We start from the raw sequence: 15,590 nt of genomic DNA on the forward strand, positions 1-15,590 counted from the left end.
AGCAAACACTTACTCCATCACGATACCGTCAAACAATGCCAACAGCCAGAATGCCACTAACAACCCAATACAATCAAGCAGGCTCAACTGATACAGAATCCCTGACTCTCCACGCCGAGTACCTCCCCAACATCCGCCAAGTCAGCCTCCAGATATCCGCCGCCGGTGCTCTTTATGCCCATCCAGAGATATCCCTTTCCGAGTCTCGTCGCGCCGTGACGGTATCGCTTGCCCTCCGGGAATCGCAAGAAGTTGTGATGGAGACGATTAAATTGCCCGCCAAAGTTACGGAGGGGTCAAGGCGTCTTCTGAGCAACGCGACGCGAAGTGCTGGACAGGACAAGGGTACTATTACAGGAACCGAGACGGAATTCTCCTATCGAATGCAGGTCGATGATTCGGAATTTGTGGTGCGTGATACAGTGGAAGAGCATATGGATAGTTTTGTTCCCTGGTCCGCAGGGGATATGCTCCCGACTACCAAGTTACGGTGTGCAAAGTGTGAGCAGCTCATTCTTGACAAGCCAATCAATACCGCTCCCCCGACTATATCAGATGAGAATAGTACGTCGCATGCGGGATGGTTGTGGAAGGATCTGCCCAGCGGGAACTGGGCTGAGATGATGGATTTCTGGCACTGCCATAAACCGGACCCTCATGAGGGGCAGGATGCGGATGGCGCAGCTAAACAGACGATTGAAGATGAAAATTCCAAGGCTAAGGGATATGGTGCATCGAACCAGGTTGTGGCTACGCCGGGCACGGTACTTGTGGATGTGGCTACTTTCCTTGTCGCCGCTATAGAGTGTAAGGGCTTGAAAAAGGTGAGCAAGGGTCATTCCCAATCGTTCCATTGTTTCCGCCGTATGTTTCATACTTCGCAAATATAGTCGCTTTTTGTGGGCAAAAAGAAGGAGACCTTGTCCCTTCCATGATCAGGCCTTCGATACAATTGCCCTATAAATACAGTCTCGCTCTTCGATCACTGGCATGAATGGTGGTTATAGGGATTTGGGATCGTTGCAGTTATCCTCGGTTGATGGATTTGCACCGTTTCCCTGTTCTTTGCGTTCATCCACCTACTGCGAGTTTCGGGAGTGAGACGACGCCTTGTTGTTTCTTCGTTGTTTGGTCCAGAGGGATGGCATCAACGCGATTATGACAAGGTACATAAGTGGTTCCTACCAATTACTGTAGTCAAGCAAGTAGTAGTTTCGCTGTGCTTCAATAAAAGCTTACTTGAGAAACTGTCCCTCGACCTCCTTGCATAGACTTCTTTTTGAGGTAGTACCTGTGCTAATTTTCGAGATGCCAGGCCACGGAACAAAGTATCAATGTCCCTTTGTCTGAACAAGAGCTTCTATGCGAAAACTGTGGCACACTCATAGGTGTGGAAGATACGATTGCCAGAGGGTGGAGGCTCTTCAAGGCAAGTCTTGCAGCTGAAGGCCGCCTTGAAGAAGGGAGCTTGGAAGCGCATCCAACAGAGCTCGTAGTTGCTGCGCAGCTGCTAGAGCTCATTGAACGCCAGAGCGCCCGCAGATTCATCATCCATTGCGGGAAGGAAGACGGGATTTTGGTAAGTATCTCCTCGGTTCTGGTCTAGAGCCGGTTTCACTCATTGACTGCTGTATAGATCTGGGTCTTTAATCCTGATATGCGGTTCTCCAATTCCAGCTCCCAGCATAGCATCACTTCCCAACGGGCCATGAAAGTCTTTTTTCAACCCACTGGTGATGTTGAGGCGATACTGCATCCCGAGCCCGGGAAGACATCGTCCCTATCCCTAGAAGAACTCAGACTTCCTCTGGGCACATATGCTTCTCTCATAACTGCACTTGAGACAAGCAATGCAATTCTTCCTCCTTCGGCGAGGTTCTTCCAGGGAAGTTGGCGGGTAGGGGTTCTGCAGCGGTTCGAGAGGTTGAAACGGGCTTGAGGAAGGTACGACCACGACCACCTGTTGCTGTTTCCAGACCGAGCTTGTCAAAAGGCCGTCGACAGATTGGGTTGCCGCATGTTGTTTTTTTCTTCATCGTGCAACTGGGAACTCAATAGCACGGTCTTAACCCAATCCGTCTCTCTTTTGAATGCCTATCATCTACAATCTTACCTGTAAGTAACGAACCATGTCCCATTTGTTCAACTCCACCATATCCACCACTAACATGTCCATCCAGTACCACCGTCGGTATACAGCTATTTCTCTACATTCATGAGCATTATTCATCTTAAACCCTCACATGGTCTAATCATGGACAACGAACGATTCGCGGCTGCTCTGGAGGAGCTGACCGCCGCTTTTGAACAGCTCAGCCTCCAAGAACCACCCGACGATGAACTCCATGAACCGCGTTGCCAGCATTCGACTAAAAGCTGCCCGAAATCTCCATATCCGTACAAGGATCATTTCCTTCCTTGGTGGGCAGCACCGCGAGTGGCGACCGTCACTTCCACCGGCACGGCTGGACCGCCATTTATAAACACTCAATGTCGGGCTACGGCGATGTACAAAGGAACAGAAAGCTTAGGCTTTGATGCAGAGAGTGGAAATCGAGCTATCTGTTGATTCGTGATCGGCTTCGGAACCGTGCCTGAGTTTGTTAGTGGATGGTTGTTATTTGTATGTTGTATTGAAGTGCACCGTCTTCTCGCTGAAGTTGGCCTTTAGATCGCGTGACTCATGGATTGTCTTTATGTCTGCTTTTTTTTTCAGCCACGAATATGGATACCATTAATGCAATGTCCCTTCTCTTTGGGTCCAAATATGTGCTTTATCTCTATAACATATCCCTTGTGCGTGGTAGTTGCTCCAGTGCAACTGAACAATAAATTTCGCCAAATGGACCACGAATGATGCAGAGTATAGATGATCTGGAACATATCATGGCTGCTGACATGAAGTTGTCTGCCATCCGCATCAAAACCTAAGCTCTCGGGCCATCCGATTATGGCGTAGCCCAACATTGGGTGTTCATAAATCAAAAAAGGACAGGCAAGACGCACACACGCCGGTGCAAGACATCTTGTATTAGTATTTCGTACTCACAATAAATCCACGGCTTATACCACTCCTAGCACTCCAGTCGAGGAGGCTTGAATATGGCAAGTCAATAACCGTAGAGGAAATCTTAGAACTTGACCGGAGAGAAGCCAGTATTCTAGTTGTATCCCCGGGGAGAAATGGTTGTAAAACGACAGTGGTACTGAATAAACTAAAAACACCCACTTGTTTGACTATTTACAATCTTCCAGATATGTGCAAGCTTTCACTCAAGCATATGTCGTTCGTATTCTTCTCGTTATCGTCATGATTTTTGCACCGAACTATGTGAACCGAACCATTAACCTTCGAATGGCGTCTCATAAGGCCGCTCTGCTTGAGGCGTGATCCTTGCCAAGTGGCGTCTCTGGCCGTCAGCCCAGTCGAAAAGCGCACTGTGGCAGGCAACACGGTTCTAGGGTAGTTATGTTAGCGTACAAAGTGTCGGGGTGGAGTTGGAATAGGTTGGAAACATACGTCCCAGACGACGACTGTGCCAGGGCGCCATCTCACGCGGGTTTGAATATCCTGCGATATGGCGATATGGTCGTAGAGGAACTTGAGGAGGAAATCGGATTCTTCCTTCTTGTAGCCGACGATGTAACGCGTGACTAGTTGGGTGCATTGTTGTTAGTCCTTGAAAACAAACTGAGTCGTAAACGGGAAATTATAATAATAGGCAGAATGATCATACATTGAGGGTTCACGAAGAGAGCCTTCTCCCCAGTCACCGGGTGAGTCCGCACAATGGGGTGTTCCGTCATAATAGGGTCACGGCGGGCAATACCGCCCTTGTTCAAACTGTTGTTGACTTGCTCAACGCCGGAGTGCATGGCCCTTAGACCGTGCAGGCGCTTGCGAAATTCAGGCGAGAGACGCTTGTATGCCTGTGCCATGTCCGCGAAGAGAGTGTCTCCGCCAGTTGTAGGCCCGTCGAGGAGGTAAAGGAAGGTAGTTCCGGGGGGCTGCACCTCAAAGGTCACATCAGAGTGCCAGGTGATCGAGTTTGTGTGTTGGGCAAGGAAGTCCGCTCCGCTGGTATCGTCCGCTCCACGGTGCACAAGATGAATCTCCGGGTAGCCCCTGGGAGCTCCGGAAGCTTGATGAATGTGGTGGCGGCCGAAGTATCCGCCGAACTCGAGGGCCTTGTCGATGGGGAGGTGGGCGAAATCTTGGTCGCGAAACGCGACCACCTTCCTCTGGGCGACGAAGAGGGCGAGCTGGTCCTTGCCTTCCTTGCTTAGTTGACTTAGTTGGATGCCGCTGACTTCGGAGCCTATGGTAGGCGTGAGGTCGTCTCGGTGGAAGGACGCATCCTTGGGGAAGAGGTCTGGAAAGGCCGGGTCGGCGTCTTTGCCGTGGTCATAATGCTCGAAAGGCTGGAGTGGTGGGTATCTGTTGATAGCCAAGTTAGGATCAGTTCCACTAGAGAGCTATGGTATCTTGACCTCTCGGTCTCGTTGTCCCAGACGGGAAGATAATGAGGAAACGATGCAGGAGGCTGCTTGACGGTGCCCTTTAGCTCATCCGCATGCTTATAGGTCTCCCTATATCCGATCACGTTCTCCTTGTTGTGCCCCGCGTTTGTCTTGAGCAGGGTCTTTATTGGTGCCCGAAGGTCAATGTGCTCAGTAGTTGTAATAGAAGGAGCCATGGTGTACAACAGAAGTCGTCAAGGCTCAACAGACTATTCCTAACAGCTACCGACGTGGCCTGCGGACCATCGATGTGTTATATAGACCGTTCATTTGATCCGATTACCCGGTTAACTGGCATTCTGGCGCAATGTCTGCGGGGTATTATTCATCTTCTTCACAATCTGGATGGACGTCTGGGTTAGCAAGGCGGGGTCACGACTGTATGGAGGAGGCGAGAATCGTACAGAGTACGGAAAAGGTATAATGCAATAATACACTCGCTTAGCATAGAGGCTCTCGGACGAGAACAATGCGCAGATCAGATATGATTGAGCCTCGTGGTGGCTTCGACATGGCGTGATGGGGGCGTGCGATGAGCATTTTGATACCGGCTATGGATTTAATTCGGCCGTCAAACACCAATGCTGCCTATCACCCTTGGAGAAGCTGAAGTAAGCATGATTTGGGTAGCTGGTTGGATTTGAAACAGTTGCAAGAAGCGAGAAAAGTTCAAATGAGAGCAGAGAGAGTGGTGATGGCGCGATTGTTGCTTTTATTTGCGCGAACGCAACCGCGAGTCTCTCCCCACTCCAACCCTCTGACTCTTAGCACTATTATGCTGACAAGCTTATCCACCATTCCAACTTTTAGTCCCACTGCAATCGCTGCTGATTTTAATCGCTGCTATATTGAATCTTCTGAGACTGGACGCGAGTGTTTTTGCTGGCTTTCCTCGTCCATGGAAACAAGGTCTGACGGATGTCAAGGCAACCTGGAACCATACACTTACACTAAAGTACACCAGATTATCAATAAACACTATATCTTCGACTTCGTCTGGGAATCCTAATCGATCAGATGCGACTGGGCCCAATAGCCGTCAAGCCTGATGTTGTGACATTGGCGACGATGGCGACATATACTCCCATCTCACGGAGTACTCTGTTGCCAATCTCGTGCCTGTTGGAGTTCAATCCACGAAGAGCTAAGACGCAACTAGATATGATCCGGTATCATCGGTCTCTCCTTACTCGTCTGCAATAACGCAACTGCGGCACAACTCGCGTGATATCGACTTCAAAGCATCTCTGCACTGACGCGGGTTTGAGGAACATTTCTGACTGGCCCAGTGCTGCATTACAATGGAGGACAGGGAGCAGCTTTCTCCATAAACTGATGCCTCGTTCTCTTCAAGCCCTATCTCGCCACACCTTCTGCGGAGACTATCCGTCGTCCAGATTTAGCACTAGCCGAAGTTGTGCCTGATACACGTTCTGCCGCCTCACGCTCGTTGCTCACCATTGGTTTGATAGTCGGTCGTTTCCACCACCGCGTGCGTAGCTACCAAATTCTTTGAGAGGTTAGCGAATTGGATGTTTAGATGACGTGCTAGCATGGGCAGAGAAGCAGAAGCAAGAAAAAAAAAATCCCCAGCATGACAGGCGGATTAAGCAAGCTTTAAATTCTCAGTTATCCCGTACTACTCCGCGGAGGAGTTCATCGCCAACCTTTCTTGGTCGACTACCCTAGGCTCTTGATTTGTCTGCCGCTATGGCGAGCTCTATCGACAAAATGGCTATAGATGATGCCACCGTCAGCAATCAGATTACAGGGCCTGTCGATGACGAGACCAAAAAGGGTCCAGATGCTGTCGTTAAGTCAGAAGCTTCTTCGGATTCTGGAAACAAGGATCGCAGGCGATTCAGAGAATACAATGAGGCTGCCTTTGATCAATCCGAAGACCCCCGTTTCTATAAGCCAATCCCCGAGTATGAAGGTATACATCGTTGGGATCCGGACTTTGACTGGACGGAAGAAGAGGAGAAAAGGCTTGTCAGAAAGGTAACACCGCTCTGTACCCGATTGCCGATTGCGAGTCATGATGGATGCTAAAACATGCTTAGGTTGATTGGAGAATATGCACTTTTGCCTGTATCACGTTCTTTGCGCTCCAACTGGATCGTGGCAATGTAGTCCAAGCCACGTCCGATACCATGCTTGCGGATCTCGGAATGAACACCAATGATTACAATACTGGTCAAACAATCTTCTATTGTGCCTTCCTTTTTGCAGAGCTCCCGTCTCAGCTGATTTCCAAGAAATTGGGTCCGGACCGATGGATTCCCATACAGATGTTCTCTTGGAGCTTGATTGCTGCTTGCCAGGCTTTCCTAACGAACCGGGGTGGATATTACGCTTGCCGAGCGCTTTTAGGGTTGTTCGAGGGTGGTTTGTGAGTTAAGCCAACGTTGTGATATTACCCTCCCATTGCTGACAGCCACTAGCATTCCTGACACAATTCTCTTCCTTTCGTTTTGGTACAAGTCTAGAGAGTTGCCAATCCGCTTGAGCTTTTTCTGGGTCTCCTACCAAGGGACCGCTATCATTGGTGCCTTCCTAGCATTCGGGTTCCTTCACATCAGAAGAGAAGATGGTACCGGAGGTTGGAGGTATCTCTTCGCTTACGAAGGTCTTATCACTGGTGTCATAGCCATCATTGCCGCCTTCTGGATGCCTCCATCGCCAACGCAGACAAAAGGTATCCTGCGTGGGAAGGACGGATGGTTCAGTGAACGTGAAGAAAAGATCCTGGTCAACCGAATCATCCGAGATGATCCTAGCAAGGGATCAATGCACAACCGCCAAGCAGTCACTCCGAAGATGCTATGGAAAGCTCTTTGGGACTATGATATGTGGCCTATATACCTGCTAGGACTAACCTGGATGATTCCAAACACCCCGGCGACAAGTTATATCTCCATCCAGCTGAAGTCGCTGGGATACAACACGTTTCAAACCAATTTGATGACTATACCGGCTTATGCTCTCTTTATTGTCAACCTTCTTTTCTGGACATGGGTTTCCGAGCGCTTTGACGTACGGTTTTTTTTGGGAATTGTGAGTGAAGTCTGGTGCTTAGTGCCGCTCATTGCACTTGCCGTCTCCCCAGACAACACCAGTCCATGGGCGTTGTGGATTCTCAACGTGATCTTGATCGGTGCGCCTTATGTGCATGCTATAGTCGTGGCCATGACTTCCAGAAACGCTGGGTCGGTGTCAACCAGAACAGTCGCCAGCGCCATCTACAACATGATGGTGCAGGTCTCTAATATCATCGGCAACAACGTAAGTGCCCTATATTCACTAGCCGCTCCTATCTCTTCAAATAAATTCATATTCTAATCTGAAACTTCAGATATACCGGGAAAACGATAAACCGCATTACCGTGTTGGAAATCGTGTTCTCATAGCCCTGGCGGCTTGGAGCTTGGTTCTCTTTGTTGGTGCAAGATACTATTATGAGTGGCGCAACAAGTATGCACTTCGGAAACCCTTAATAACTTAAGCTAACCCCCATCCCAGGGAGAGGGCAAAAATCTGGGACAGAATGTCGAGTACCGAGCGTGAACAATACTTGGCAGCCAATGGTGATAAGGGAAACAAGCGGTAAGATATCAACTTATCACAAATGCGCTCCTTCAGACAAGCTAACTGTTCACTAGACTTGACTTTAGATTTACTTTCTGAAAAGACGATACTGGATGTCAGAACATTTTGTTCCAGCGCGGAAAAGCATGTTTCTAGAGCATGCTTGGGTTAGATTCTGGTTATAGACCTACTTGTCACGTCTAGACGAAGATAGACATATATATTAACTTGCGAATCATAAAAGATATGGGGCTCGGAGAAGACTTCTGCCCTGATGAGCTCTTGCAATTCCGCGAACGGTCACTAGGCTGTATACTCCAAAACAGACTACTGATGCAGTGTATAGCGTAATCGAAGTAGCTTAGGCAAGATTGGAGTCACATAATCCCAATTATCCAGTTCCGTATAAGCCGTACCATAATAATTGGCATTCCCAGCCCACTGGAGTTGGCCAAAGGAAGAAACAGATCTACGGAGATATATATATATATAATGTCCAAGTACTTCGACTACCATACTTCTGCCATGCAGTGCAATAAAACAAGTACCTATAGCCCTGTAACTAGGACCACTGAAGAGACGACCTATTCCCCAATCACATATTCACAACCCTCATCCCCGATCCAAACCTCATGTCGCTTGCCAGCGGGCACATCCACCCTTGCCCCAGCCCCGAACGTCTCCTTGATATCTCCACTGGTCGATTTGGCATTATCGTCGGGATAAGATATCGTCATTGTCCCTCGGCGGATAAGGTGCGTTGTGAGCCCCCCATGTGTATGAGGCGGGTAGTATGCGTTGCTGTTCCTGTCAGTGACAGTCTCTTCATTATTTGAGTGGAGTACTTAGCTCACCTCCCATCTGTCCAGGTAAAAACATGTTTGAAGCCCCAACTCTTTACGAGTCTTTCGCATTCGCTGCGAGACCCAATATTGTATGTTTCTACCATGATTATTAAGGTGCGTATTTTTGTTGTTGAGGCGAAGTAGATGAGATACAATGAAGGTGAGGATATCAACGCGGGGCGATGACGTCTTTCAGGTACACGGCTATTTCTGCTCAGGCTAAATTTATGCCTGCAAGATAAGGCCGCACTGACGATAAGTATTTAAAGCTACTGAAAAAGGCAAGAGCCGGAGCCCTCCAGGACTCCAGGGCTCCCCAATTTCGTCCAGGAGAGAGCATCATCCATTAACCTTTCAGTATGCAAACCAGAGCGTCTCCTCATTATCTGATATCCCCTGGGTTTAGATATCTATATTACAAGCACTCGTCAACCTAATGACCACTAACCCGATTATTTCCCGTCTTCATTATCATGGTTGGTACAATAACAACTGCCTCCCATGCAGTTCTCCCCAAGCAGCTCCGCTGGGAATGGCTCTTTGATGCGACCGATGTGATGAATGCCGGAAGTTTTTGCCACGTTCATAGCGCTACCCCGCGCAGGAACTACGCATAGAGAGTGAGGGACGCTGCAGCCTGTGCCTCGAAGCGGGTTATGTTGGAGCGATGGAGTGTTGCTCCCCGTCGAGGACAATGGGCCTTCATCCTTCCAGATAGGGGCTCTGTGATTCTGAACAAGCCTGGGATAGATTTGTTAGTCAAGGACGCTAAGTAGACCACACTTTGAAGGGCCGACTACCATACCTCAATTTGCCTTTCAGCAGGCAGTACCGCATACATGGCAATATTTTCCTGGAATGACCCAAGTCTCTTTTCCAGCACCTTGACACTTTGGGCACCGGACACCAGGCATCTGATGGTACGGGACATTGTTAGGTCTGCTCAACACCAGCAGGAACATGATTTGTCGACTCACAGTCATTGTTTCGTTGCTTTCTGGACCGCTGAGCGGCTTCACGGACCGAGTGACTTGTATTCTTCGGATGGATTGTGAAGAAGACAGATGATCACAAGAAGGGTGTTCGAACATGTCGAATATTTGCGATGAATTTTTCGAGATCGGGGTTTGCGGAGTTCTGTTTATGTTTTACTTGCAGAGCTTAGGCGGTTTGGGTACCCTTTCTTATATAGTTCGGCCTCTGCTAACAACCCGGGGCTGCAGTGGAAACGCGGATTGTACGCCAATCCTTTCCTGTGGCCCGGGAGATCTTCGAATTAGCTTGGACCGATCGATTGGGGTGACAATTAGCTTGAAATCCCAATTCAATACATCCAAAGGATAATCATATCTCGACCCCTCCCGCGGGCCCCTTTTCTCAAGGTCAAAAACCCTGTTACCAAATTTGCCGTGTCATACAAGCGACTGGGTTTGCTGGGATAGTTCGGATCTTCCCGTCCATGACTTGCATTCTTCCCTTGAGAGGGCCAGTAGTGGGTCTGCTACGAGCGCGATAGATGTGTGCTGGATTGTCAATGTGCCACCTCCAAAACTTTATGTTCAGAAGGTAGAGCACGGTCGCGAAAAGCGTAGCTCTTGCAAAAGTAAGATCACCTTGCAAAAATAGTAACAGAGGAAGGTACTGATCTGACAGTTGATAGTGGACCACATACTTTGGAGACTGTTTATGCAACTCTCAATGTGAATTCAATCAGCGACAAAATTGAGAAATACAGGCATACGTGACTCCTTCTCGTGGTATATTTCAATAGATTATTCCATTTCATCTTCGAGCTTCAGCAAAGTGAGACACAGATAACCCCAATCGCGTGATAAGCATCTGATGATGTATAGGAGAGCGAGTCGCGACAAACTCTGCCGGCCATGGATTGAGTAGATACCACGCCATGATGCGGCCCATGTGCTGTGAGCCTGTCGGGCTGACGGCTTGTGGTTCCGGCATTTACTGTCCTCAGCCTCGCCAATTCTACTGTGGTCAGCAGTCATTCTAGCTGACAATTTCACCACATACACTACACCCAATCACAGCATAAGCCACGATATGGGATAATATTCTCGAGCTCGGCTAGTATTGACACCTGCGAGATTGCAGGGAACACCATGCTCAGCAGCGCCACATTTAGAGTAACCTATCAACCCCGTACCGATGGCACGGTATATCCCTGGAGCTGGAGCTACTTTTTGGGTGCTCAATTCTGCTTGGAACTATGCATTAAGATCCTTTGGGAACCAGCCCCTCGGAGTCGGTTGGATCGAACTATACCACTCTGGGAGTCCTACTAAGACAACCGAGCCGCCCTGCTTCCTGCCATCCTTGATACGGAATGACCGGCATAGGCATTGGAGTCTTCATCAATCTGGTACCGCTACGGAGTATCTTTCCTGTCGATCACATATCACTTGCTGGAAACCAAGAGTTTCTAAGTATAATGCTTTGACTCTAGCGCATGCCGAAGCCTCGGCTCCAGCTATGTTTTGGAATATCGCAGCAACTCGCATAATCTGCTAGAACCTTGTCTCCACAGTTGAACTGGGCCTGCATGCAGCACCGGTCCCAGAGTGAGCAGCGGGCTAGCGAAGCTGGCTGCTGCACAGTGCACTGATCAAGGTCTGGGGTAAATGTCCAGTTGACTGCCGAGCCGTAACCACCAGTCCACCTATCATGGCGTTGATCAGTATATCTCTCATGCCTTGGCTTTTGATTTTGGTGGATACGATAGCGCATGCATATTTCCGTCACACAAGACGACATGGATGCGGTGATAACCAGCTGATGGGGAATTCGATACATAAAGCATGTGGAGCTGAGTGCGGCGTCTTCTGTGAGCTCTGCATCGGAATCATTACTCAAGCCTCCTTTTTCAAGGCTAGCCCGGGCGGTAATGCAGAGCACAGGCACAGCACGAGATTCAGAAAATGCAGAACATGCAATTTTTTTCCTGATGACACCCGACATCAACTCACATAATCCTTGCATCGCTCGAGGCGATACGAAAAGATTTGACTCCTAATGGAGAACCGTGCAGTCACCGAGATGATGTTACGAATTCCAAATTGACCGAGCAAGTTCAAGAGTGAAGGACCCGTTCTTTACGCTAACTCGCACCAATTGCCTGGATCCATCATCGCAGCAGGAAGGTCGCGAAATTTGATATCCATCGACTATCTGGAATCTGACAGGTCAAATTTTTGGGCTGCCACGAATTCATGTCAAATCATGATTCTGACTTGCGCCTTCAACAGTCTTCTCAGCTTCGAATCAGCCAACAGGATTTCTTCTTTTCCCCTTTTTTCTTTTAAACGGGATCCTTATTTGCTTTTGTCGTTCGACGCATTCCTCCCGTTCAGGCAAGGTGGCACGGTTGATATTGTGCGATCATCCATTCGAAGTTCCAGGCTCGTTCAAACCAGAGACCCCCATCCTCAGCCGTTCAATGAGAACGCGAATCTACCAGCTCTCGATGAGGGTCGCGATTAATAACCCGTATACTTCGGAGCCGAGAAACTTTTACCTTCCAGGAACAGCACACCGCTAGTTAGAAGTCTTCCGGTAAATTAATCTCGGACGACACTTACGATTACTCGAGTTTTAACTGCTCCAAACTCAAAATTCTTGTCAAATCTGTCTATGCCCGGCATGCTCTGTATTATTCAGTCGTTCTCGATATACGGCATGTCGGCCACATGCGCGACGAACTACAGAGCAGCCACAATGGACGTGCATTACCGTTCAATGTTCGAGCTCCTTCCGAATGTAGCATATCGTTCGACTTTCGAGCACCCTGACCTTACGACTAATGGCGATGCCAACCCCAGACTTGCGCAACTCCGCGACACTGGGCTATGCCAACCCCGTCAAAGACGATAGATCAAAGCCTCGTGCCGAACAGTTCCGCAATCCACTCTTTGATAGGGTCTTAAACGGTCAGGTATTAACACCCATCGTCACGGTCTCGAATGTATGCTCCTGGGGAACAAGGTGTGAGCGAGGCGAAGAAATCTGGTTGAGAAATTTAGATCTGCGGTTTCTACAGGTGATCTAGGACCTCCTACCGCAAAGCATATTCCTGATCAACCACCGGGCGCGACGGCTAGATACAGTCCAGCTTGCGGACGTCGCAACAAATGATGCGGCATCAATAGTAGATTTCTGTCAAAGCAAATCGAATCTAACCCATTGCTCAGCAGTGGGCATAGCACTCTTAAACTATCTATACGTTCTCGACATGCTCGTCGGTCGGCGACTTCTCGACAAGCTCACTGCCCTTGACGCCTGTTCCCAGCGCACCGCCGTCGTCCGCAGTAAGCCGACGGGCATGACCAAACTTCTTCCGCTCCTTGTGCAGTTCCTTTGAGAGCTTGACGGCTCCCTTCTCCCGGTTTGTGAAGAGGTAGTCAATTTCCTCGAGGGTGAAGTTTGCTGTCTCGGGATAGCAGAAGTATACCAGCGGGACGAAAGCGAAGTTGGTGCACATGAAGATGAGGTACGCCTTCCACTGGAGCCGGTTGATGATGACCGGGGTGATCATGACGACGAAGAAATTCTTCAGCTGTCAGCACATCCCGTCTGATATCATGTGTGTATTACAGACAGACTTACCCAGATCCAGTTGGACGAAATCCCCACCGCCGTTCCCTTTGCGCGCGCATGCAGGGGCAGAATCTCCGGCACATACACCCAGGGGATGCAATTGACGGATGCGCCAAAAGCAAACATGTAGACGAAGAAAAAGGCGACGGATGCCGAAGAGGTGGCGTGCTCATTCTCCTTGCCCTTGAAGCTGAGTAGGATGGACACCATCATCATACAGACTCCAAGAGTGAACGACCCCCACATCATGGGTGCGCGGCGGCCTACCCTGTCCACGAAGAAGGTTGGGAAGAAGCTGCCGAGGACGAACATGATCTGGACGCAGCCACCGATGATCATGGACAGGTTGCGGCTTAGGCCGACATTGTCGTGAAGAACGGTTGGGATGAAATATCTGTGGGTTGTCAGTGTTACTCAGGTAGACGTTTGATAGCTCAGTTAGGGAGAAAAGGAGGCGTACACTATGAGGTTAATTCCGCCGACCTGATTCATGAATTGCATCCCGTAGCCGAGAAGACTAGATAACCGAGTCAGCAATTTGTCATGGTCGTGGGGGCTGCCCTTGACTTACACTCTGCGTCCGGTTGAAACGCTGTCGGGCTTGAGGATATTCCTCCACTTGTACTCGCCGTTCTTCGTTTCGACAGCCAGAGCCTCGAGGATCTCAGTTTGCTCCGCCTGGATCGTGGGGTCATTCTTAGGCTTGCCATAGACGTCGCTTAGGATTTGCAAGGCCTGTTCGTTGCGTCCCTTTTGGTAGCAGTATCGCGGCGATTCAGGGACACCGAAGATGAGGATAATGACGACCTGGCTGGGGTGAGTATACCACCAGAAAAAGGGGGGAAAAGAAAAGAAGCAGAAGAAAAAGCAAAAAGCAAAAAAAATTAACTGGGCGAGACTTACGAGTGCAAACACCATTTGGCATGCGATGGGAAGTCTCCATGCAATCTGGCCACCGACGAAGCTCATGCCATAGTCAAAGAAGTAGCTTTTCAACCAAATCAGCTCCATCATCCCACGAAGTGTGATATAGAAGACATGAGGACACACCTGATGACAATACCAACACCAACAAGCAAGGGCTCGCTGCAGACCAGCTTCCCGCGCTTCGAGGCCTCACACAGTTCCGCCTGCCACATGGGCACAGTGGACGTCTCAATGCCTGTACCGATGCCGGTGACGAATCGACCGACCATCATATGGGGTACACTGAATGCCGATGCCTGGAGTGTCGCTCCAACCTGGAACCAGGTTAGTTAGACCAAGTACCGAATAACTGACGGCCGTTGCCATACAATAACCCACAGCATAGCAAACCACATCGCACGCCGACGGCCGAGTTTATCGGCCACGAGGAAATTGACCACACAGCCGGTGAAGCAACCCAGGTTATAGATCGAGACGATGATGCCCATGAGACTGTCGTTGGGGTGACTCATATGGTCCAGGAAGTTCTCGTTCTCGACGATGCCGGAGAAGACGCCTTGATCGTAGCCTGCATGGCATTAGGACCGGAACGAGCACTTCCCTCTAGGGTGTTAAAGGGCCATACCGAAGAGGATGAAGGCCATGCCGCAGGCCGTCCAAATGGCGGCTTGGAGCGACCGCCCCCTGCCAAACATGTTTACTTGCACCATTGTGGATGAGAAGAGCTATCCCGGCAACTGCGAAATACAGAAACTGTCGAAGAGGATGGAGTGGAGCGGGCAGTGTCGTACTTGTACAGAGTAGGGGTGGCACAGCATGTTCCTCTTCGGGACAAGATTGGATGGCGGTGCGAGGCTATACTGCGACTGCTACTAGACGCCCAATCCTTCCCCAGATGTTTCGCTCAATACGGCATCTCGAGCCACGCCATTCCCCAAACCTCCCTCATCCCCAGACTTCCCCGCACCCACCAGACCAGAATCTGGAGGCAGATTGGAGACAGAACCCGGGGTACTGTGGAGAGAAACACGGGCAGGGGTGGCGATCAACAGCCACAAAGCTCCATTCCTCTGGTCTGTCCAGTCATTGATGTCCACC

The 15,590-nt window shown here is 49.6% G+C and overlaps 6 protein-coding genes across 6 annotated transcripts; 2 read left to right on the plus strand and 4 right to left on the minus strand.

The window, feature by feature from the left end:
• Window positions 1–61: 61 nt before the first annotated feature.
• BDW70DRAFT_128002 (HECT-type E3 ubiquitin transferase) lies at window positions 62–2,480 on the plus strand. Its single transcript, XM_073735366.1, has 4 exons — window positions 62–824; window positions 1,316–1,579; window positions 1,637–2,115; window positions 2,181–2,480. The coding sequence occupies exons 1-3, from the start codon at window positions 258–260 to the stop codon at window positions 1,937–1,939; spliced, it is 1,134 nt and encodes a 377-aa protein (XP_073600385.1). The 5' UTR covers window positions 62–257; the 3' UTR covers window positions 1,940–2,115; window positions 2,181–2,480.
• A 524-nt stretch (window positions 2,481–3,004) lies between these two features.
• Window positions 3,005–5,188, minus strand: BDW70DRAFT_128005 (TauD/TfdA dioxygenase family protein). Its single transcript, XM_073735367.1, has 4 exons — window positions 4,492–5,188; window positions 3,738–4,438; window positions 3,521–3,654; window positions 3,005–3,458 (listed from the first exon to the last, which is right to left on the minus strand). The coding sequence occupies exons 1-4, from the start codon at window positions 4,695–4,697 to the stop codon at window positions 3,345–3,347; spliced, it is 1,155 nt and encodes a 384-aa protein (XP_073600386.1). The 5' UTR covers window positions 4,698–5,188; the 3' UTR covers window positions 3,005–3,344.
• Window positions 5,189–6,231: 1,043 nt separating this feature from the next.
• Window positions 6,232–8,131, plus strand: BDW70DRAFT_147220 (putative transporter; the record flags this gene model as incomplete). The annotated part of the gene is made up of 5 exons (XM_073738682.1): window positions 6,232–6,522; window positions 6,585–6,913; window positions 6,966–7,806; window positions 7,877–7,995; window positions 8,044–8,131. 5 exons carry the CDS (start codon window positions 6,232–6,234, stop codon window positions 8,129–8,131), a joined length of 1,668 nt encoding a protein of 555 aa, XP_073600387.1.
• A 337-nt stretch (window positions 8,132–8,468) lies between these two features.
• On the minus strand, window positions 8,469–9,095 carry BDW70DRAFT_65808 (uncharacterized protein). The gene is made up of 2 exons (XM_073744503.1): window positions 8,964–9,095; window positions 8,469–8,910 (listed from the first exon to the last, which is right to left on the minus strand). The coding sequence occupies exons 1-2, from the start codon at window positions 9,056–9,058 to the stop codon at window positions 8,694–8,696; spliced, it is 312 nt and encodes a 103-aa protein (XP_073600388.1). The 5' UTR covers window positions 9,059–9,095; the 3' UTR covers window positions 8,469–8,693.
• Window positions 9,096–9,278: 183 nt separating this feature from the next.
• On the minus strand, window positions 9,279–10,758 carry BDW70DRAFT_128012 (uncharacterized protein). Its single transcript, XM_073735368.1, has 2 exons — window positions 10,627–10,758; window positions 9,279–10,548 (listed from the first exon to the last, which is right to left on the minus strand). The coding sequence occupies exon 2, from the start codon at window positions 10,043–10,045 to the stop codon at window positions 9,773–9,775; it is 273 nt and encodes a 90-aa protein (XP_073600389.1). The 5' UTR covers window positions 10,046–10,548; window positions 10,627–10,758; the 3' UTR covers window positions 9,279–9,772.
• A 1,854-nt stretch (window positions 10,759–12,612) lies between these two features.
• Window positions 12,613–15,202, minus strand: BDW70DRAFT_168808 (putative MFS sugar transporter; the record flags this gene model as incomplete). The annotated part of the gene is made up of 8 exons (XM_073742550.1): window positions 12,613–13,518; window positions 13,575–13,959; window positions 14,026–14,082; window positions 14,137–14,372; window positions 14,469–14,553; window positions 14,616–14,806; window positions 14,861–15,060; window positions 15,118–15,202. 8 exons carry the CDS (start codon window positions 15,200–15,202, stop codon window positions 13,186–13,188), a joined length of 1,572 nt encoding a protein of 523 aa, XP_073600390.1. The 3' UTR covers window positions 12,613–13,185.
• Between the last annotated feature and the right edge of the window lie 388 nt (window positions 15,203–15,590).

Source organism: Aspergillus foveolatus, assembly GCF_047715535.1.
Source record: "Aspergillus foveolatus strain CBS 279.81 unplaced genomic scaffold BDW70scaffold_3, whole genome shotgun sequence".
Lineage (NCBI taxonomy): Eukaryota > Fungi > Ascomycota > Eurotiomycetes > Eurotiales > Aspergillaceae > Aspergillus > Aspergillus foveolatus.

Bases quoted from the DNA above. Each gene is read 5' to 3' on its own strand.
- BDW70DRAFT_128002 (XM_073735366.1), top strand. From the start codon at position 258: ATGGAGACGATTAAATTGCCCGCCAAAGTTACGGAGGGGTCAAGGCGT. The intron at 825-1,315 runs GTGAGCAAGGGT...TCGAGATGCCAG, and splicing joins AGTGTAAGGGCTTGAAAAAG to GCCACGGAACAAAGTATCAA. The intron at 1,580-1,636 runs GTAAGTATCTCC...ACTGCTGTATAG, and splicing joins GGAAGGAAGACGGGATTTTG to ATCTGGGTCTTTAATCCTGA.
- BDW70DRAFT_128005 (XM_073735367.1), bottom strand. From the start codon at position 4,697: ATGGCTCCTTCTATTACAACTACTGAGCACATTGACCTTCGGGCACCA. The intron at 4,439-4,491 runs GTCAAGATACCA...GGCTATCAACAG, and splicing joins TGGGACAACGAGACCGAGAG to ATACCCACCACTCCAGCCTT. The intron at 3,655-3,737 runs GTATGATCATTC...GCACCCAACTAG, and splicing joins TCTCTTCGTGAACCCTCAAT to TCACGCGTTACATCGTCGGC.
- BDW70DRAFT_65808 (XM_073744503.1), bottom strand. From the start codon at position 9,058: ATGGTAGAAACATACAATATTGGGTCTCGCAGCGAATGCGAAAGACTC. The intron at 8,911-8,963 runs GTGAGCTAAGTA...TGACAGGAACAG, and splicing joins TTTACCTGGACAGATGGGAG to CAACGCATACTACCCGCCTC.
- BDW70DRAFT_128012 (XM_073735368.1), bottom strand. From the start codon at position 10,045: ATGTTCGAACACCCTTCTTGTGATCATCTGTCTTCTTCACAATCCATC.